The 21,385-nt window shown below is 49.7% G+C and overlaps 1 protein-coding gene and 1 long non-coding RNA gene across 2 annotated transcripts; both read left to right on the forward strand.

The window, feature by feature from the left end:
* The first annotated feature begins 3,902 nt into the window (after nucleotides 1–3,902).
* LOC129666939 (uncharacterized) lies at nucleotides 3,903–5,408 on the forward strand. The gene is made up of 2 exons (XR_008718666.1): nucleotides 3,903–4,318; nucleotides 4,998–5,408. It is a non-coding gene; the product is annotated as an uncharacterized LOC129666939 (long non-coding RNA).
* Nucleotides 5,409–13,764: 8,356 nt separating this feature from the next.
* On the forward strand, nucleotides 13,765–16,292 carry Prss38 (serine protease 38). The gene is made up of 5 exons (XM_055593960.1): nucleotides 13,765–13,900; nucleotides 14,087–14,249; nucleotides 14,920–15,191; nucleotides 15,678–15,829; nucleotides 16,038–16,292. The coding sequence occupies exons 1-5, from the start codon at nucleotides 13,765–13,767 to the stop codon at nucleotides 16,290–16,292; spliced, it is 978 nt and encodes a 325-aa protein (XP_055449935.1).
* Nucleotides 16,293–21,385: the final 5,093 nt, after the last annotated feature.

The following is a 21,385-nucleotide window of genomic DNA, read 5'->3' on the forward strand; positions in this document are numbered from 1 at the left end:
GTGCGTTTGCATATGTGTGTATAAGACCACAAGGGACACAGGGAAGCCAAAACAAGGGAGAGTCAAAAGCCAGTGGCTAGAAAATCCAGGCCAAGCAGAGACAAGACGAGCTGGGAGGGGGGAGGGAGCTTGGAGAAGGTCTGCTCATAGCCAGCTGGTGGGAGCTTCCCGGGGTCCACTTCCTGGGAGCTTCTCTCCAGGAGGCCAGGATCAGCTGGGGGGATTCCTCTTGCTCCTCCTGGGGCTAGAATGTGGGATGAGGGGCTGGGATTAAGTTTCCATCTCTGCTTGACACGCTCACTTCACCAAGGGGAGCTGAGCCCCCATAATCAGAAGCAGCTGTGCCTCAGGCTGGGGCTGTAGTGGCCATGTCTGCCCGAACAGACCTGCCTGGTCCCCCCTTTCCCGGGGGGATGCCTTCTGAAACCTCCCAGTTTACAGTCAGGAAACTGAGACCAAAGATTCTCATCCAGAGTCCGAACCACTACAGGGTCCCAGCCCATCCCCCACTCTGCTTATTGAGCCTGGAGAGGGTGGATCTGGCTCCCGGGACCAGGAAGCAGGACTGTAGATACAGTACTCCAAGCATCGGCCAGTGACTCTGCTGGCAATAGCTCCAGAAAGGGCTGTGGTGGGTCCTGTGGACAGACGGTGTGTGTGTCAGGATCCTGTAGCCGTGACAAGACAGCCAACAAGGACAGATTAAAAGAGAAGTGTGTCATGGTTCACGGTTTCTGAGAGTTATGCCGGCCTTCATCTGGCTCTGGTGTTTCACCCGTGGGCAGGGAGGTGGGGTAGCTGAGCATCATGGCCAGAGCATGTGTAGGACAAAACAGCTAGCCTAGTGGTGGAGAGAGGCAGGCACAGAAAGGAGCTAGGAGAAGACACGTAAGTCATGGCCTCAGAGGCCTGTGCCAGTCCTCCTGAGCCAGGGCCTCACTCTTGATGGCTTCCTCAGCCGTGAAGTCACCAGCAGATTATTGGATGATGAAGTCAACAACTTACCAACGTCACTCAGCTGGTTTCTAGATATTTGTTGCTGTGTTAAGATTTTGTGACCAAAAGAAACTTGGGGAGAAAAGAAAGGGTTTATTTGGCTGGCAGATTACAGTCCATCATCAAGGGAAGGAGTCTGAGGCAGAAACGATGGTTTCTGCTTGCTCCCAGGCTCGTGGACCACCTGCCCAGGGTGGTTCCACACACAGTAAGCTAAGCCTTTCTCCATCAATTAACAGGAAAATGCCCCCACAGCCATGCCCTCGGGCCAATCTGATGGAGGCAATGCCTCAACTGAGGTTCTGTCTTCCCATATATATCAAGTTGACAATCAAAATTAGCCATCGCAGCTGGGGACTGTCAACACACTAGTCTGGAGACATGTTTAGGCATGTCTCTGTGTGTGTGTGTCTGTGTCATGTGCTCCTGAATCCTAGGTTTGTGTGTGTGTGTGTGTGTGTGTGTGTGTGTGTGTGTGTGTGTAGGTCTCTGTGTGTGAGCATCATAGACTGGCCCACAGGTCCGGCAGCTCTAGCTGCTCATGTCAGTGTTTAATTTTGGCTTTGAAAAGGGATTGTAGTCCAACATCCAAGACCATAGGACAGTCACATTCATGGAAGCCATAAAAGGACACCACCCGGGAACTTCAGTGGCGTGCCTAAAGTCCATTGCTCACTGCTTGAACCAAGGGCCCAAACAAGACTCAGCCGTGGAACAGATTTTCCACAAAAATGAAATTGATTGGAAAGAGTCCCGGTCTCCAAAATCTACAGTCTGGTGGACATAATGCCAGGAGGAGGAGGCAAGCACAGGGTAGGGAGGAGGTAGGGGAAGGAGCATGGTCACAGTGAAGAGGAAAGAGGAGAACAAGAGCATGGTGTAATGGGAGGAGGGAGAGGGAGGACTGCAAGGGAGGGAGCAACGCCGGGTGTCCTATACTGTAGAGACACTAGGCTGGATGCTTGTCAATGCTGTTTGTTTGTTTGTTTAGATAGGGTTTCTCTGTGTAGCCCCAACTATCTTGGAACTCTCTCTGTAGACCAGGCTGGCCTTGTACCAGAGGTCTGCCTGCCTCTGCCTCCAGTATGCTGGTTTAAAGGTGTGCCCACCGTGCCTGGCAGTTAGTGCCATTTTAAACAATATTATGTATGCTCAAAGCTTCCCAGAATGGGTAGGTTTGTGGCCTCCTGTCTGTGTAAATCCTGTCCATCACTCTCAATATGCCCCACTCACATTGTTGACAGTTTGTTTTCATATTAACCCTGGGCATCTTGGCAGGGTTCTGTTGGTCATCCTGTGTCACCTGTTGCAGCAAAGACCATTGCAGCCTTCCTCCCACTGCTGAAGGAGGGTGCGTGGACAAATACGAACACAAATACAAATACAAACGCGTCATTGTGAGAAGTCTGGGTAACTGTGGGATAGTCCCTAAGCGTGCCAGGAATCCCGAGTTCGAGGACAGCACCACATACTCAGCCACAGAGGCACACAGACCCATACTAACAGACACAAGGAGAAAAAAGTAAAATGGATTTGATATCTGTCACTCGAATGCTTGGGACCAGAAGTACATTTGATTTTACATTTTCAGGTGTTGGAATATTTGTACATATAACAGTTGATCTGAGGGCGTGAGAAATACTTCCCAGGATTCCTTCACCTTTCCTTCTCACCTTGGGCTTGTTGTCTAGAAGGGGTCTTGTAGGTGTCTTCACAGTGTGCTTGCTCTTTGAGTATGACCTGTCACATGAGGTCACGGGTGTAACCTACTTAGTGTCGCATCACACCGGCCCTCAGAAGTTTCATGTTTCAGATCTTTTTGGAGTCTTGATTTTCAGATTAGGAATACTTAGCCTGCCTCAGAGGTGGCGGTGGTGGGGAAATTCAAAGTATTTCTGGCTTGCTCCTCAGGAATCCCTGTCTGCAGGCTTGTTGCTGCCTCTCTCATAGGCAGCTTCAGCCCGTTCATATAGATTTCTACCTGTGTTCAGAGTACCCAAGCACGTCCCCAGGGCCAAGGGCCATTTCCCTGTCACATTACCTGTTGTCTCGTCACCCACAGCCTGCTCTGGGAGAGCCGAGGCAGTCTCCACAGAGCACAGAGCGAGAGCAAGCCCGGCCCTGACCACGTTCCCCACTGAGAGGCTGAACTTAGGGCATGGGGCTTTGGGTGGGGCCGGATGATGGAGAGCATTCCGGGCATGCCGGGCTGAGAACTGACTCTGCCTGGTGGGTGGCGCCTCGGGAGGCCCCTGGCTGACCCTGTGTAAGTAGGACGTTCCTGTGCCCTCATGCTCTTACGTGGCAGCAGAGTTCAGTGAGGCCACCAGACCCTTCCTTCTGACGCTCACGTTATTGGGGGGAGTCTCCTCTGGGTTGGGACAGTGTTACCATAACGTTCCAGAGGGACAACAGTTGGCGGTACCTTTCCTGAGCAACTGAAAGAGCGTGTAGAGCGAGCACTGACCTCTCTCTGGCCCCGCTTTGGGCTGAGGATCAGAGACCAGGGAGGCCCCCTTCCCTCCAGTGCAGTCCCCTGCTGCAATACCTACCATAATGTGACCCTGAGGAGGTCACCGAGCCATGTCTTTCCTGCCTCCCACAAGAAGGGAGGTTGGCCACACCTCTGACAATGGGCAGGCACACGGAAGAAACCGCTGAGGTCAGCCTAGGCAGCTCAGCCCCTCTGCCTATCTCAAGCTGACTTGGAGGATGGCGTGCCACCTGCACACACTTTTCCAACCGCAAGCATCTGCCTCCTCTTTCCCCCAAGTTCAAAGGCAGACAGCTGGCAGGCAGAAGCAGGGTGGCTAGCCTGCAGTTGGCCGTGTTGTCTGTCTGGACAAGCTGGCCTGAAAGGGAGGAGGTGTGGCCCTCTGGCCCAGCCTTGACCCAGCCCAGCTTTGATTGAAGCCATGTGAGGGGTGGGTGGGCAGACAGCCAGGGCCCTGACCCCGGACAGCCAGGACTCTGACCCTCAGGAGAAGTGCAGTGGACTTTGGATGCCAGACTGTCTGCAGGCTCTTTGCAAGGCTGGGCACATTCTCCTGGGCTGAGTTGTAGCCCCAACTTGTACAAGGGCCAGTGGGGCTTGTGGCTCACTGTGAATACGCAGCTCGGTGGGGACTTCGGCTGGAGAGGCTGCGACGGAACTCTCGGAGCATCTCAGCGGGCAGAGGATGGCCGTGCCCTTCAGGGAGCTCCGTGGTTCTACAGTCCGACCTTCTGTAGGCCGGGGTGGCCGGTCGCTCAAGAGCCTCAGCTGCTGCAGCACCGTCCACCCAACCTATGCAATGCAGGGAGTTTATCAAGGGGTCACACGGTGGGTACCAGGTCCGCCGGGGCCATGGTGACACAGGGAAGAGGTCAAATCCCAGCAGGCTCCACAGCTGGGAAGAGGGGCAGGGAAAGTTTGTGGTGGACTGCTGCATCTTCTGGACAGCAGCTTGTCGGGGGGAGGGGGCCGTAAGGTCATAAGGAGACCAGCCACTGTGGGGCTGTAGACACTGCGGGCACGCCCGTGGCGTTAAGGGGTGCTGTCTTTGTGATACCTGCGCGCATCCCACGACAACTATCCATCTTTTGTCCTGCAGCATGCCCGCCTCCCAGCACTGCAAACAGAACTAGGCATGAGCCTTACCCCACACCGTGGGCTAGGCTCTGGTGCCCAACTCCTGGGCATTTCATCCTGGTCTTTGGGCTATTTCCAAGCCAGGACTGTCTGAAGCTCCTGCCAGGCTGCAAGGGCGACGTAGGATGTGTTTTCATGGAGAAGGGGACAGGAATCTTCGCAGTCCACTGTCCTTGAGGTCGGCCGCTATACACGTTGCATAGCCTAGCCGGTACCATGCATATTACATGGTGCCTAGTGTTCGTGCCACCTGGTGGGTAGCACACACATGCAAGGGCACAGCAAGGGCACAGTCTCCACTGCTTGGTGCCTGGCAGGCTGGAGGCTGAGAGCTGTTGTGGATGTAAACATGTTTTTGGTTTAATCCCAGGTGTGGGATGTGATTCAGATGATCCACAGCAGCAAACTATTTGCCTCGTGCCGGCTTTGAGAGGAGCTGTTTGCCAGCTGCAGACCATTTAAATCTGAGGACTCTGGGGAGAGAATAAAAGCCAGAGCCCAGAGAATGTGGAGTAACTCCGAGAGAGAACGATGCTCCTCCTGCTCCTCCCACCCCACCCCCGAGGCTACTCTTGCTGTTGATGCAGTGAGACAAGAAGTTGCAGATTGGACTGGCTCCAAGGAACCCGATGACCCTAACCAGCAGAAGCAGCTAAGAGAACTGTGTGCCCTCTCCCACTAACATTTTCTCTCTCCTACCTGGTGTTGTTGGAAGGGATTGGGGTGGAGTAGGATGAAAGAGCTATAAAAGAAATGTAAATAAAAGAGGTTTTTAAAAGTATGCCAAGAGAAAGCTGCCTAAATTCTGGGGGACGGACCCTCCCCTAAATGGAGCTCACCTCACCTACCTTATCCACTGACACAGAGTCCTCTGCCTTCCTGAATATGAGTCCCCTATTCTCATCCTGATTTCTGTCCTCATGCCCTGAGGGGTCTTGGCACACTTGGAAGGCTTAGGGGGATGAGGAGCCATGCCGGAGTATGGAGTCAGAAGGCAGGGCCTACAGGAGAGAAAGAGCTAAAGAAAACACGCTATCCAGGCACATTCTGTGTGAGGAACATAGGTGGATGGGACGGAACCAGAATTCTAGATGCATGTATCTCAGGAGAGCAAACCTCAAATTAAGTTGATGAAAATTCTGTAAGATGCAAAGAAAGGGGCTGGAGAGATAGCTCAGAGGTTAAGAGCGCTGACTGCTCTTCCAGAGGTCCTGAGTTCAATTCGCAGCAACCACATGATGGCTCACAACCATCTATCATGAGATCTGGTGTCCTCTTCTGGCCTGAAGGTGGATGTGGAGACAGAACATTGTATACATAATAAATAAATGTTAAAAAAAAAAAAAAAGTCAGTCTCTTCCCTTTAAGCCAGGCGGGGTGCTGCACGTCTATAATCCCAGCTCTCGGGGAGGGCAGGCAGAGGCAGGCAGATCTCTGTGAGTCCGAGGCCAGCCTGTTCGACAAAGCCAGTCCAGGACCACTAAGGCTACACAGAGAAACCTCATCTGGGGGGATGGGATGCAAAAAAAGACATCCCTGCTACCTACTCCCAAAGTTCTCATCCAGGAGGAACCCAGACATCCAATAGCCTCCTCCTGAAGGGAGGTCCAGGGCAGGTCCCATCTCCTCTCCCAGAGTCTTGACTGAAGGGACTGAGATTGGAAGATAAGATGCTAAGAGAGATGCATTGAAGCCAGGAAGCAGCACTCCTCCCTGGTGCCTGCGTCAGCTCCTGCCTCCAGGTTCCCGCCCTGTTTCAGTTCCTGTCCCTACCGTCTTGGATGATGAACAACTATATGGAAGCGTACACAAAATAAGCCCTTCCCTCCTCAATTTACTTTTGCTCATGGTGTTTCATCACAGCAAGAGAAACCTTAACCAAACAGACCATAATATTTCCCCGCATGCAATTTTCCTATTTCAGTTTTACCTTCTGTGGGTTATCTCCCCATACCCCTGAGCTGCAAGGCTTGGCCAAGTGCATTTGGCTTAGACCCCTACTCTGTCCGGCACTGAAATGTCCAACAGTTCCAGCGGAGGAGCTACCTTCAGATAGCAATCTCTCCCCTGCCTCAGCTTCTGACAAGGCGTGTCTAGGTGACTGTGGGCACAGTGATAGCAGTACCTGGCCTCCGCCTCTATCTGCCTCCACCTAAGCAGCGGGTCCAGGATACTGCTGCCGTAGTCCAGAGAGACCAGTCCATGGTCCTAAGTGGATACTCCTCCCTGACCCCTCTCTGGTCCCCTGGCCAGGTAGGTGTGTGAAAACTTCTCTCGAGAAAGGATACAAGGCCTGGGGGGGTCCAACTCAGTTGGTGGAGTGCCTTCCTGGGTGCATGATGTCCTGAGTTTCCCCCAGCATTGCCTGGGGAGGGGAGAGACAGAGACAGAGATAGTGAGACAGAGACAGTGAGACTGATAGAGATAGACTGTAAATATCCATACTGCTAACGTTGGTATTAGGTTTATGATGACCTAAAGGAACAGGTCAACCAGACAGCATACCAGCACGAGAGCCCCACCTTCTTGTCACTACAGCTGCATAACCCAGATAGAAATCCAACGAGGAACTTTGGAGTCGACCGCACCACAGATCAAGAGACAGCAGCAGAATTATTTCACCCGATATCTGTGGTATGTGAGTTCTCCTCAGCCCTCCACGGAACTTTTCTTCAAATCAGATCGGATTTTAGGCCACAAAGCAAGTCTTAATAAATAGAGGGGAAAAAGGAAATAATTTTACAATCTTTTCAGATCAATATGGAAAAAAAAAAAATCCTGGAAACCAACAAGGGAAAGTCTGCAAAATCATGAACACTGACAGTACACTTTCCAGTGGGTCACTGAAGAAGTCTGGGAGGAAATACGAAATTCCTAGAATCAAATGCAAACGAGAGCACAACTGGCCAGAGCTGCCAGTAAAGGGCATTGGCTCTGCGAGGGCAGTGCAGAGCTGTGAGTGCCTGTACACACTCAGCCTGTGAGTGAGCAGCTGAGGGAGCGCAAGCTCTTAGCCCAACACGCACAGCTGGAACCCCAAATCCGCAGGGTAACAGGAATGACAGCAGTCAGAGCTGAGAACGGAGAGAAAAATACAAATCAATGAAACAAACAAAAGGTGAGCAAGATTGACAAGCCCTTCGCTAAATTAAAAGACAGAAAGAAGGCCTCAGATAATAAAATTAAAGGGAAGGGGAGTATGTTACAGCAGATAAAATATAAAATAGAGATCATTGGGGCACATTTTGAAAATTTATATTCTAGTAAATCAGAAAATTACAGGAAATAGAGATGTTTTTCAACATATATGACCTACAAATACTGAACCTAAAATCTTAGAGCAGTGGTAGCCGTCTATGCCCAAAGCCCAAGGCCATACAGACTCACTCGTGAACTCTACCAGGCCTTTAACAAGCTAACCAGTTTAGCATAGTGGCACACACCTTCATCTCAGCACCCAGGAGGCAGAGGTCGGAGGATCTCTGTGAGTTTGAGACCAGCCTGGTCTATATAGCAAGTTCAGTGCAGCCAGAGCTACATATGGACCCCTGTCTTAAAAACAAACCAAAAGCCTGACAAATAGGGGCTGCAGAAGTGAAAGACCTGAGTTTGAATCCAGCACCCATGTTGGGTGGCTTATAAACACCTATAACTGCTGTTCCAAGGTACCTGACTGACACATTTGGCTTCATGGGCACACACACACACACACACACACACACACACACACGCACACGCACACGTACACGCTCTCACACACACAAATACACAAGTTAAAATAAATTAATTAAAAAAATTAACAAATGGATTGTATCAAATAAATGCCTCCATATAACAAAAACAACAGCACCAAGAACCATCCGATAGAAAAGGAGATCGGTTTTCGCCAGCTGCTCATCAAAAAAGAGCAATATCCAGAATACACAAAGAACTCAGCATAAACACTGAAGGAGTGAAGACTACATTCAGTAAACGGGCAAATTAACAAAAAAGACACTTTCCAAAAGAAAAAAGTAAGAATGGGCAATTAACAAATGAAAACCCACTCATCTTCCTGGCCAGTAGGAAAATGCCAATCAAAACTAGATTGAGATTCTGCCTCACCCAGTTATGATGGCTCTCACCAGGAGAATAAAAGATTAATGGTGCTGATGTGCAGTGGGGGAAGGATCCTTACCCACTGTGGGTGGAGATGTACTTTAGTGTGGCCATGTTGAAATCAATATAGAATTTCTAAAATACTAAAGCTACAGCTGCCATATCATCTTGCTATACTACTTCCGGGCATATATTGAAAGGATTCAAGGTCAGCACACCAAGTTTATTGTGTCACTATTTACAACAATGAGGTTACAGAGCCAGCCTGTGGGATAATGGATAGAGAAGAGGTGATATACAATCGCAATGTAGTTCTATTCAGCCACAGAGAAGAATGAAATGATCCCATTTGCAGGGATGTGGAATGAGTTCGTGCTAAGCAAAATAAACCAGACTCAGAAAGACAAATAGTGCATGTTTGCTCTCATTTACAGACTCTTGAAAGGGAAAAGACATGAAAGTAGAATGGGGCTATTAAAGAAGAGGAAAGGAGTTGAGGGGAAGAGAGGATGATGGTCTCTGTCCTTCTCATTGTTCTGTTGTGAGGATACATCATGATGAAGGCAGTTATTATAAGAGAAAGCATTTAACTGGGGACCTTGCTCACGCTTTTGGAGGGTTGGTCCATTACCATCACGGAAGGGAATATGGCGGCTCTCAGGGAGATGCTGGAGCAGCAGTGAGAACTACAATCTGATCCCTAAGTAAAGAGGCTCTGGGCTTGGCATGGGCTTTTGAAACCTCAAAACCCACCCTCAGGGACACACTTCTTCCAACAAGGCTACACCCCCTAATCCTCTTAATCCTTTCAAATGGTGCCGCTCTCTGGTGACTAAGCATTCAAATATATGAGCCTCTAGGGGGCATTCTTATTCACAGCACCACAATGTCTTAGTTTGCTTTCTCTAGTACTGTGATAAACACCATGATCAAAAGAGAGGAAAGGGTTTGTTTCACCTTTTCAGCTTATCATCCATCATGAAGTTAAATCAGGGCAGACACTTGAGGCAGAAATCTGGATGTAGGAATGGAAGCAGAGGGCATGGAGGATCACTGTTTACTGGCTTGTTCTCTAACTCACATTCTTAAACCTCCCAGGATCACTTGCACAGGAGACTGGGCCATCCCACAACAACCATTAATCAAGAAAATGGACCCCAAAGACTTGCCCATAGGCCAATCTGATGGAGGTATTAGTACATTCATAAGTTTACACAAACTCCAAGGCTTCCTGACTCCTTTTCCACGTAAAATGAAAAGATTCTCACCAAACAGCCAACAGTTTTCCAGTAATCACCACTCTACCGTTTCTCTTTATAACTTTGACTAGAATTAGTAAACCAATCAAACAGTGAAGAGTGGGAGGACTAAGGGTAAAAAATGTAAAATGAGAATAGAAAAATTAAGCAGTAGCGTGGTAATGTAAGGTTATAATCTCAGTGGGTGGGAGGCAGAGGCTGAGGCTGAGGGTCACGGAAGCCAGCCTCAGCGGCACAGCGAGTTACAGGCCAGCCAGGACTACAGTGTGAGACCCTGTCTCAAACAAACAGAAACTGGAGAAAGAAAAAAAGAAAAATTGTACTTTACTGAAACATAGAGGAAGAGAAGGGGCCAGGAGGAGAAGGAGGAAAGGATGGGGAGGAGAAGGGGGAGAAGGGATGAGAGGGAACAGAGGTGGGGGAGGGGGAAGGAGGAAAGGCACTGAAAAGCTTTGAAGCACCCACACTTCTTTCCAAGGCTCCCCTTTGTGTGTCCCACTGTGCATACGTCTTTAGACGTGCACTCTGCTTCATGGATTCCCTCTTCGCCTGGGTCTAAACTCTTGGTAAGGCCATTCAGTGAGCTCTGAATTTGAGTTTTTAATTTCTAGAACTTCCACGTTGGTTTTTAAAAAAAAAATCTTAAATGGCCAGGTGGTGATGGCCCATGCCTTTAATTCTAGCACTTGGGAGGCAGAGGCAGGCAGAGTTCATGAGTATGAGGCCAGCCTGGTCTACAGAGTGAGTTCCAGGACAGCCAAATCTACACAGAGAAACCATGTCTGGAAAAACTAATCATCATCGTCATCATCATCTTAAATGTATACTGACCAGTTGTTGAGAAAATAGACACTTAGAGGCCTAGATTCTCCTCCCTGACTTTAGCACAGCAAGCCATATGCTTTATGTCTCTGGCTGATAATTCAAGTATCTGGATTTCTTCCCATTTGTTTTGGGCTGTTTTTCCACTCATCATATCCCCTCTCCTGTTTCCAGGACTGCAGAAGTATCTAAATGTTATTTGCAGAAATAAGCAACAGCTAGGGTAACATCGTCACTGTCCTGCAAAGCTTGTGTTTGCATTTGCTGGAAACCCCAGCAGTTACACTGAGCTGAGGGTGTGAGAACTCGAGCATTCCTGAGTGCAGAGCCTGAGCCACTCAGATGATTCTAAGTTGGGCTGTTGTCCAGCAGAGTGCTGACTTGCCTCTGCCTGTCCCCTCACCCTTTGGGTGCACTCCTCTTTGTTTTCAGTCAAAAGCAGGTGTGGTTGAGTATGGTCCACACCCTTGATGGGTCCTGGACTCCTATTTGTTTCCTTAACCAAGAAAGATGCCAAAAATGACAGAGTCCCTTCCTGGCCCATCTTGAAAGGGCGGGGTAGCCTGGGTGCCAGGATCTCCTTGCTAGCTTAGCTTACTCTGGGGAGTCATCACCATGCTTTAGATATTTTCTGCTTCTATGGAGATGGCATTTGTGTTCTGTGGTGAGTTTTCCCTTGTGTTTGTGGGGAGGGCTGGTCCTCATTGCCTTGCTCATCATCACGGGAAGTTTGACTGCATTTTAACCTAAAGTTTTACAGGCCTTTCTTGGCCACTTCAGTTCTGTGTAAAGGGTGTGGTGGGGTCGTGTTTTTCCTTTCCGAAGATCCTGTGTCCGGTAGAGTTTCCACTGACAGTCCATGCCTCTGCAGTCCTGTGTCAAGGCTTTGTATAAAGATCTATGCCTGGGATCCATTTCTGTTAGTACACTGACATTTGCCTCCTTCCCTCTCAGGGGTTGAAACCTCAACTCTGAGGAGAGTGATAGGGTCGAGAAGGATGGCCTTGGGGATGTTGTGGTGCTCACGAATGAGAGTGGTGTCCTTGCAGAAGGACTTCATGGGTTCTCCTGTCCTTGTGTTCTGCGAGGACATGGCCAGCAGATGCCAGTCTCCAAACCCAGAAGGGCCTGACAGGTGCAGGGATGGCTCTCTAACCTCAGACCCTGGACCCCAGAACTGCAAAGAATACTGTCTCTTTTCACAAGCCATCTAGCCTTTGGAGGGCTATGCTAAGGGCACTGGGGTTTGTAACAGAGTTCTCAAACAGAACCTGATTTTTTTTTTCTGTAAATTTGCGTGTGGATGTTTTTCCTGCATGTATGTGTGTGCGTGCCATGTTTGTGCAGTGCTTGAGAAGAGGACATTGTATCCCCTGGGACTGGATTTGCAGATAGTTGTGAGCCACAACATGGGTGCTGGGAACTGAACCCAGGTCCTCTGGAAGGGGGATGGCTAATTAAGAGACCATCTCTAGCGCCAAAGTTTTGTTTTAACAGCTTGGGTTGATGAAGACAACTCCATTTTGTCTTCCCGGCCCCACCCCACACCCTCTGTTAATTTTTATTCTAGGCTACACCTTACTGATATCTTAATTACGGAAGCCTTCTTCATGTTTGGCTTCTGATTGGAATTGCTAGGAATCTAGTGTGATTAGAAGCTGTATTTATGACACCAGCCTTCATATCCAAGTGCACAAGGTAGCGCCATCCCTCTGACTGATATTTCTCATGATTTTCTCATCCATTATTACATAGTCTTGTATGTAATTTTTGTTGTTGTTCTTTTTGAGATGGTGTGTGTGTGTGTGTGTGTGTGTGTGTGTGTGTGTGTGTGTAGCCTTGGCTGTCCTGGACTCAATTTGTAGACCAGGCTGAACTCACAGAGATCCACCTGCCTCTGCCTCCCTAAGTGCTGAGATTACAGGCATTTACCACCACACCAGCTAAAAAAATTTTTTTTTAATTGTGTGTATCTGTGTAGGTGAATCTAAGTGCAAATAAGTGCAGATGCTCTCTAAGGCCATGGGTGACAGATCTCTGGAGCTTGGAGTTATGAACTGTCCAATGTAGGTGCTAGGAATCAAACCTGGGTCCTCTGCAAGAGCAATACACCCTTTTAGCCACTGAGCTATCTCATCAGCCCCAACCACAGTTTTTTGTTTGTTGGTCCGTTTCTTTTATTTTATTTTAAGACAGGGTCTCATCATGTAGCCCTGGCTTTGAGCCCACCTGCCTCTCCAGTGCTGGGATTAAAGGCCTGTGCCACCATGCTCTACCAGCTGGATTCCTCCCTTGAAAGTAAAAGGATTGTACACACTTGTCAAATATTGCAAGAAGGGGTAGATTTTACTTTATATAAGCAAAGACTTAATTTTTATAAGATTTATTTATTTTATGTATATGAGTGTTCTATCTGCATTTACACCTGCCAGAAGATGAAATCAGTTCACATTATAGATGGTTGTGAGCCACCTTGTGGTCGCTGAGAATTGAACTCGTGACCTTTGGAAGAGCAGTGCCATCTCTCCAGCCCCCAAAAACTTAATTTTTAAAGCAGGATTTGATAGCAGATGGTGTATGTATAAATGGTAATAATTTGACAGATCTGAGTCTGCCACAGAGCAGCTAAGAGCTCTGGGGTTTGTAACAGAATTCTCAAACAGAACCTGTATATCCAGGTGTGACCATGGTGTGCGTGTGTGTGTTGGGGGGTGCTTTAGGGGTCCATCCTAAATGCCGCCAGTTGATGGGTCTCTTCATTTGCTGGGCCCGGCTACCCACTGAGGACAATGTCAGCCCCACAGGGCTCAGGCCCCACAAGGCTCAGGTAACACCCGTCCGCATCCACCTCTCACTAGTTCAAAGTTGCCTGCTGCGGGCGCCACCAACGCATCCAGGACCCAGGCACGTGTCCGGCTCGAGTCCTCACCAGAGGAGGCGCTGTCACATTTCCTGGTCATGGCTGCCCCCACTTCCGGCCTGGGCCCCCTGGGATACCTGCTGCTCCTGTTCCTACTGGTTACCACGACCTGGGTCGCACCCGTCAGTCACCGGCACCCTAAAAGCCAGGCAAACTCACTGAGCCATGACGTGGGTAGGGCCCCCCTCCCCCCGTCCCAGGGTCTGGGTGGTTGGTCCTTTCTCCCTGGGTAGAACCTCAGCCTTAGGCCCCGGCCTGGCCCCTCCCCACTCATCCACACACTGTCCCCTCCCCCATCTGTGGCCCGCCCCTCCCGTGTTGGTGGCTTTCGGCCCACTCTGCATTTGTTCCTCTCCTCAGCTTGTGGCCAGCCAGTTCTGCACGGCAAGATCTTGGGTGGAAGGCCGGCTCCCTATCAGAAATGGCCATGGCAGGTCAGCGTGCATTATGCTGGCTTACACGTCTGCGGTGGCTCCATCCTCAACGCCTACTGGGTGCTGTCAGCAGCACACTGCTTTGCCAGGTGAGAGGTGCAGGAGCTGTTAGGGGTAATGGGGAAGGAACACAGGAAAGGAGAGACCTCGACCATGTGCCCGTGGCTTGGATTGTTGCAACCACCGCCTAAGTTCTTTCCCCCAGCCCTAACCACCACGGCTGATACACTTCACTTATTCCCCTGACTCCAGACTCAGAAGCTGCCTCCCATGGACCAGCATGGAATTATCCACCCTGGCTGACTAGGCCAGTACCTAGGTGCGTGGCCTGTCCTCTTGCTCATAGCCCTTCTCTGCAGACCAGACTCCATTCCCACCTGAGAAGCTGGTCTCCGTTTACAGGGCCCTTCCCCACCTGGGCTTACCCTCCTTCAGTAAGGTCCCCTACGCTGGAGACAGTTTTCCTCCACAGTGAGGAGAGAGCTTTCTTGGAGCCCACGTCAGGCCCACAGCTGTGGGGTACAGAGGCTCACCAGCTGTCTGGAAAGAGAGGTGCCTGTGTGCATGGCTATCTGGCTCTCATAGCCCAGTCATAGACTCTCGATGGTCCCCAAGTCTCCATCAATCCAAGTCAGGACCTCTTTGAGGTCAGACAGCCAGATAAGTGTGCACTGGGCTACAGGCAATCTCAGGCTTTTTAACCTGGTGGGCTGATGATATGGGGGTCTTCAGGCAGTTGGCCTCTATTCTGGTCGGCAGGGAGAAGAATATCCAAACCTTTGACATGTACGTGGGCATCACCAACCTCGAGGTGGCCAGCAGATACACCCAGTGGTTTGAGGTTAACCTGGTGCTCATTCACCCCACCTACAAAATGTACCACCCTATTGGAGGGGACGTGGCGCTAGTGCAGTTGAAGAGCCCAATCATATTTTCTGACTTCGTCCTCCCAATTTGCTTGCCACCTTACAACTTGAACCTCAACAATGTGTCTTGCTGGACTACTGGATGGGGACTGGTCACAAAGGAAGGTATGAAGTGAGCAAGATCTCATGGATGTAGAGCATAGAAGGGGTCTCCCTGACAGCTGCGAAGATGGCTGGGAGAACAGCTTAAGCCAAAAGATGCTGACTCCAAAGAAATAATCCACTAGAAATTAAAAAACAAACCACCACCACTAACAACAACAACAATAAAAAACAGCAATCAGCATTGGGTTTCCCTGTGTGGGTGGGGCTCCCCTGTGGGTGGGGCTTCCCTGTGTGGGTGGGGCTTCCCTGTGGGTGGGGCTCCCCTGTGTGGGTGGGGCTTCCCTGTGTGGGACAGGCCTCTCTTGCGTGTTAGGTGGCTTTTGGAGGTGGACAGGTCTCCACTTGGAGTGGGGATTCCTTCCAGATTTATCCCCCGTTGACCAAGAACTCAAGAATGTCTCTGTTTTTCCTATCCTCCAGGACTTAGACTTGGGCTGGGCACAGACAGACACCCTCACCTGGCAGTTCCTCTCCCTTCTCTCACAGGCACCACCTTGAAAACGCTACAGGAAGTTAAGTTGCCACTAATCCCTTGGTTCCAGTGCCAGCTGCTCTATGGATTAACATCCTTCCTTCTGCCAGAAATGTTTTGTGCTGGGGATGTCACGAATTCGAAGACTGTGAAGAATGTGTGTGAGGTATGTTCCTTTTTTTTTTTTTTTTTTTTTTGGGGGAGGGGGGGGACTGCTGGGGGGGCTGAACCCAGGTGTGATCACCACACACTTGTGTCAGACCTCAGGACAGAGGCTCTGGGTTCTATTATAGCCAGAGAGGGTGCCATGTAGGGGACGGGGTGTGGAACCTACCTGGACTGATGGATTACGGGAAGCCCCTCTTCCTTTACAGGGTGACTCCGGCAGCCCACTGGTCTGTAAGCTGAACGAGACCTGGTTGCAGATTGGAATAGTGAGCTGGGGCCGTGGATGTGCCCAGCCCCTGTACCCAGGGGTGTTTGCCAACATCACCTATTTTTTGAATTGGATCCATTATAATTTGGAAAATACACCCATTCCTCCTCAGCCGAGCCCCTCCCTCTCTTCATCCCTGAGAGCCACCCTTAGCTTTTTTGAGACCATGCTGGCTAGCCTGTTGGCGTTGTGAGGACTGAGTCACCCACCCCGCCGGGCTGCCTCATGCCCTGTTTCTATATTCTGTAGCTCTCCAACCCTGCCCCCATGCACCTGGTGCCATGAAGTCAGGACATTTGTTCCAGACTCTTAAGTCTGTAAAAGGCTGAGCAAGAGAAGTGGAGAGGGTCAGATATGGACCAGGAGGGAGAGTTAAGGGACAGATAGGGTGAGCCAAGAGCTTGGGCTCTCTGCTCATGCAACAGTCAAACGTTATTAAACATTTGTGAAACAAGCACCTTGTAGTGCCTAGCCTCACCGTCTACTCTAGGCTTATGACAGGCCCCTTCCCTGTACAATGGGTGGGAGCCCACAGAAAAAAGTAGGCCACCCAGACACTCAGGCAGGTGCCCACCATGTGAAAAAAGAGGCGCAGGAGGATTGGTGGTTAGGAACACGGGCTACTCTTGTAGAAGACCCAGGTTCAATTCCCAGACCTGACACGGCAGCTCACGACTTTTTGTTACTCCAGTTTGAAGGATCAGTGCCCACTTCTGGCACTCACAGGCACAAAGCACACATGAGGTACACAGACATACATGGGGGTAAAACACCACACACATAAAATATAATAAAGTTTAAGGGAGGAGAGAGAGAGAGAGAGATAGAAAATAGCTTTTTTAGGCACTGACTGGGTGGGCCTGGGAAGGGAGAGGCCACAGATTCCGTGTAAATGTTGTCAGGAATGAGTTTTGAAACATGGAAATATCCTAAGTGGGAAAGCAGAAAACAGAAGCTGAGAATAGGCAGGCACGGAGAAGAAGCTACAGGGTATATGTAGAAATGAATTTGCAGAAAGCCCCAAAGCACCAAGTCTGATGTCTTCTGGATCTGTGCCCCCAGGTTCTGCCAGCCTCGGACAGAAAATATCCCCCCGAATTTCATCTCTGCTGAACATGACCAGACTCTCCAAATAATGCATTGTAACAGCGATTGACACAGTTCTACTGTGTTAGGGGTCATAGGTCAGCTAGAGATTTGGTCTAAAGTGTATGGGAGGAACCAGGCATAGTGGCACATTCCTATAATTCCAGCACCCGGGAGGCTGAAACAGGGGAGTCACAAGTTGGAGGGCAGCCTGGCCTACATAGAGAGAACCTGTCTAAAGAAGTCTGTGGAAAGATGTATGCAGGTTCTATGTAGAGCACATCATTTTCATGAGGGTCGGAGTACATGGCAGAGTTCCACTACTGACCCTGCAGAGATGCTAACGGACCACTGGATTTTGAAATGTTGCCTTTTGAAAGGAAAAAAAAAAAAGTCAAGAAGAAGGGGAGAAAGTATTAACTTAAGACAGGAAAACAGAAGTTCACAAAAGAAAAGACAGAACTACTGAAATAGTGTGTAAGAGCTCAAGGAAGGTATATGTGTGTGTGTGTATGTAATTTTATGTAATAAATAATGAAAAGTACTTTTATTTGAAAAAAAAACTAGCTCCAACAGAGAAAGGTTAAAACAGACCAGATTCTGTAAACAAATGGAGATATTTAAGAAAGTGACCCTCACCCACTACCCCCGCTTAATGGAAGTCCTCGGGAACAGATTTCCTTGGGATATACACAAACCTCCAACTACCGAGACGCCCAGCACTGCCTGGACTTCTGGGAGCTCAGGTTGGACCGTAGCATCCCACTTGCTGCCAGGAGCAGCTTTGGATGAAGAGATACTAACATAATCCAATGTGTGGGGAGGAATTCAAAACCCCAGTGAGGAAAGGTGCTTACCACCAAGTCTAAAGACCCGAGTTCGATCCCTGGGCCCTCCAGGGTGAAGAGAACTGACTCCTACACTACAAGTTATCCTTTGACCTCTACGTCTGCCATTCGGCACGGGAGCACACACATAAGTAAAAGACAGCTGTAATGAAAAATAAATAGAAACCTTACTGAAGGATCAGCAAGGAGAAGAGAAGCACGGCACGAGAGGCTGTGCCGTAGCAGAAAGCACACACTGGCAGGGAGACTAGAACTGCATGCCTGGAGCCTTAGCACAGCTTGTGGAAACAGTGAGGAATCTCTTAAACGCCGCCTGTCTCGGTCTGTTTTCTGTTGCTAAGTCCGAATACCACCGACGGTGTGTCTTAGAGAGGATACATGTTTCTTTGGCTCACAGTCTCGAGCACGATGCTGGTGACTTCCCAGGGTGGCACAGCAGCATATCAGGGAGTGCTGGCCATCACTCACCACCTTCTCAGCCCTCAAATTCAGAAGTTCAAGAGTGATTAATCCACCATGAGGCCATCTCCTCTCTCTGTGTAAGTGACGTATACCTTAGGGATTAAGCGTCTGACACACGGATGTGGGAGACATAGCCAAGCCCTGGCACTCTCAAACACAGCAGAGAAACAAAGAAAAAGTAGACTTGAGGCTCGGGATGTGGCTTTAGGGTTTGGTCCCCAGCACCATATAAGCTGAGTGCGGTACAATACACTCGGAAGTTCAGCACTTAGAAGATGGAGACGGGAGGCTCAGAGATTCAAGGTCAACCTTGGCTACATGAGATCCTGTCTCAAAAACAGAAAAAGTTTTAATAGATGATAAGACAGTTTGTATTCTCAGCTGGGGCAGCATGAAGTAAAAGTGGAATTTGCTTTGCACTTATGGCCGGCGGTGTCGCTGCAGCCCCTGCAGTCAGCATGCCACGAGAAGGTGGAGAATTTGTGTCCTGCTCTGTTCAGACAGAGCATGCGTGGATGGAGCCTGAGGCTCAGCACTTCCACACGTAACTAAAAGTGAGGCGAGGTGGCGCACGCCTGTAATCCCAGCACTCAGGGAGGCAGAGGCAGGCGGATCTCTTTGAGTTCCAGGCCAGCCTGGTCTACAAAGCAAGACCAGGACAACCAAGGCTACACAGAGAAACCCTGTCTCAAAAAACAAAAAAACAAAAAACAAACAAACAAAAAAAAAACAAATCGTAAACGCCGTAAAAAGATACAGAAAATTGCCACCGGTTAGGTAGTCACGGTAGAAAGGGGAGAATTAAATAGGATGTCCGGCATCCGCCGCCACAGCTCTCACGTCCTGGCATAAAACTGCAGGGGAGTGTGCCACTGAGGTCTCAGTGGCGTTTGCATCATTTCAGCCTATAAATTTAACATCTATTTTAGCAGCGCTTGCTTGAGATCAGTCCTGAACACATTGGGTTTCTCTTCCCAGACTACCTGTCAACGTTTGGGCCTGTCAGGGACCACATAGGCACGTTGGGGCCCCAGCTCAGGGTGCACGGCAGGTGCACCGAGAGAGAGCCTGCACAGTGTGGTGTTGACGGTGGAGTGCGTGCAGGCCAGATGCTCCCCCACCCATCCCTGACTTGACATAATCGTATGAGCCAGAACTCCTTACAGTCCGTGTATGTACCAGGGCACTGCGGGAGACGAAGCGCCGAGGAAGCTGGGAGCTCCGAGAAATCCGGTTAAGACTCCGAGTACACAGTTTCTAGTGAAACCACACACAGAATGTGTGCAGTCATCCACACCCCTCAGCCGGAAATAGTAAATGTGTCAGGGATGAAGGAAGTTCTCGCACCGTGCAGGACAGTGGAGTGAAGGCCTGTTTAGAATGCACATTATAAGCTGGGCGTGGTGGCGAACGCCTGGGGTCCCAGCACTCAGGGAGGCAGAGGCAGGTGGATCTCTATGAGTTCGAGGCCAGCCTGGTCTACAAAGTGAGTCCAAGCCAGCCAAGGCTCCACAGAGAAACTCTGTCTCAAAAAAAATGCGTATTCTAAGAGATCATTTTGGAGTATATGTGTACATGTTTAAGAAGAGGTGGGCATATCTGCAAAGGCACGAGACAGCCTCAGGGACTGAACACTTTGTCTTTTTGTTTGTTTTTACGGTGTGTGTGTGTGTGTGTGTTGTCTGCTTGTGCGCCACAAGCATGCCTGGTGCCTGCAGAGGCCAGAAGAGGGCACTGGATCTTCTGTGACTGGATTCACAGATGGTTGAGAGCCTGGGGACAGAACCCAGGTACTCTGAAAGGGCAGTTGGCACTCTTAGCTACGGAGCCACCCCTCTAGTTCCACACCTTGTTTTTGAGACAGGCTCTTCCGCTGGCCTGGAATTCACTCAGCCAGCTCCAGCCAGCTCCAGGATCCTTCTGTTCCTGCCTGCCCAGAGCTGAGATGCAAGCACATGCCATTATGCTGGTTTTCACATGATCCTGGACATCAAACTTGGGTCCTCATGCCTACAAAGCAAGCACCTTACTGACTGAGCCATCTCCCCAGCCCTTGGGGATCATTTTTTTTTTTTAAGTTTATTAAGTTGCCTTTATAAAACAGCTTATTTACTGTTTTAGAGAGCCACTTTTTAAAATATTTTTTTTTATTTTCCTGTTGTCATAATACTAGACACTTTTGAATATGATGGGCTGTTTCAGTGTGTGTAGACCTTGAGTAATGTTCAAAGCAAAGTGAGCATATGTCTCCTCCCCCTCAGGCATGGAGGGCGGCCCACCTTTCTCTTCCTATCCCTCAGCCTGTTGTGTTTGTACATGAAAACCCTCATGGCACATTAAGGCTGCTGACACATACATTTTCCAAGCTACTGAATATGCCTCCCCATTTGTAGCTCCCAATTTGTGGGTTTCCTCCTAAGACACCAGACCCTGCTGCTTCCTGGCAGCCTGGCCTCTCCTGCCACAAGGGGGCGGTTGTCTGGCATCCAGGAATGGAACTTCCCTGGCCCCGAGGCCGTGTCTTCTGCCGGCGCCCCTCCACTGTCCAGACCGTGTGGAACAGGGAGCTTCTCAGTAGGAGGCACAGTTGCAATGCCTCACTTGGGGTGCTGAGCTTCCAGAGGGTACATGTGGAGCCTGGGCCTACTTTTGGCAGGAGCAGTTGCGATGCCTCACTTGGGCTGGATGAAGGTTCAAGAGCCAGGAGAGCCCATCTTCTCCCAACCCCCACTGCCTATTTGAAATTCTCCAGCTCCAACCCCTCGGGAATCCAAGAGTTATTCAAGAAATAAAATATAAGTACCATGAAATGCCATGTTATTAGAACGAAGGGGGAAAACACTGACATCTCAATTATTAAAACAACAGAAAGAAGCATTGGACAAGAGCC

The sequence above is a fragment of the Psammomys obesus genome, unplaced genomic scaffold (genome assembly GCF_907164565.1).
Source record: "Psammomys obesus unplaced genomic scaffold, mPsaObe1.curated_primary_1811, whole genome shotgun sequence".
NCBI lineage: Eukaryota > Metazoa > Chordata > Mammalia > Rodentia > Muridae > Psammomys > Psammomys obesus.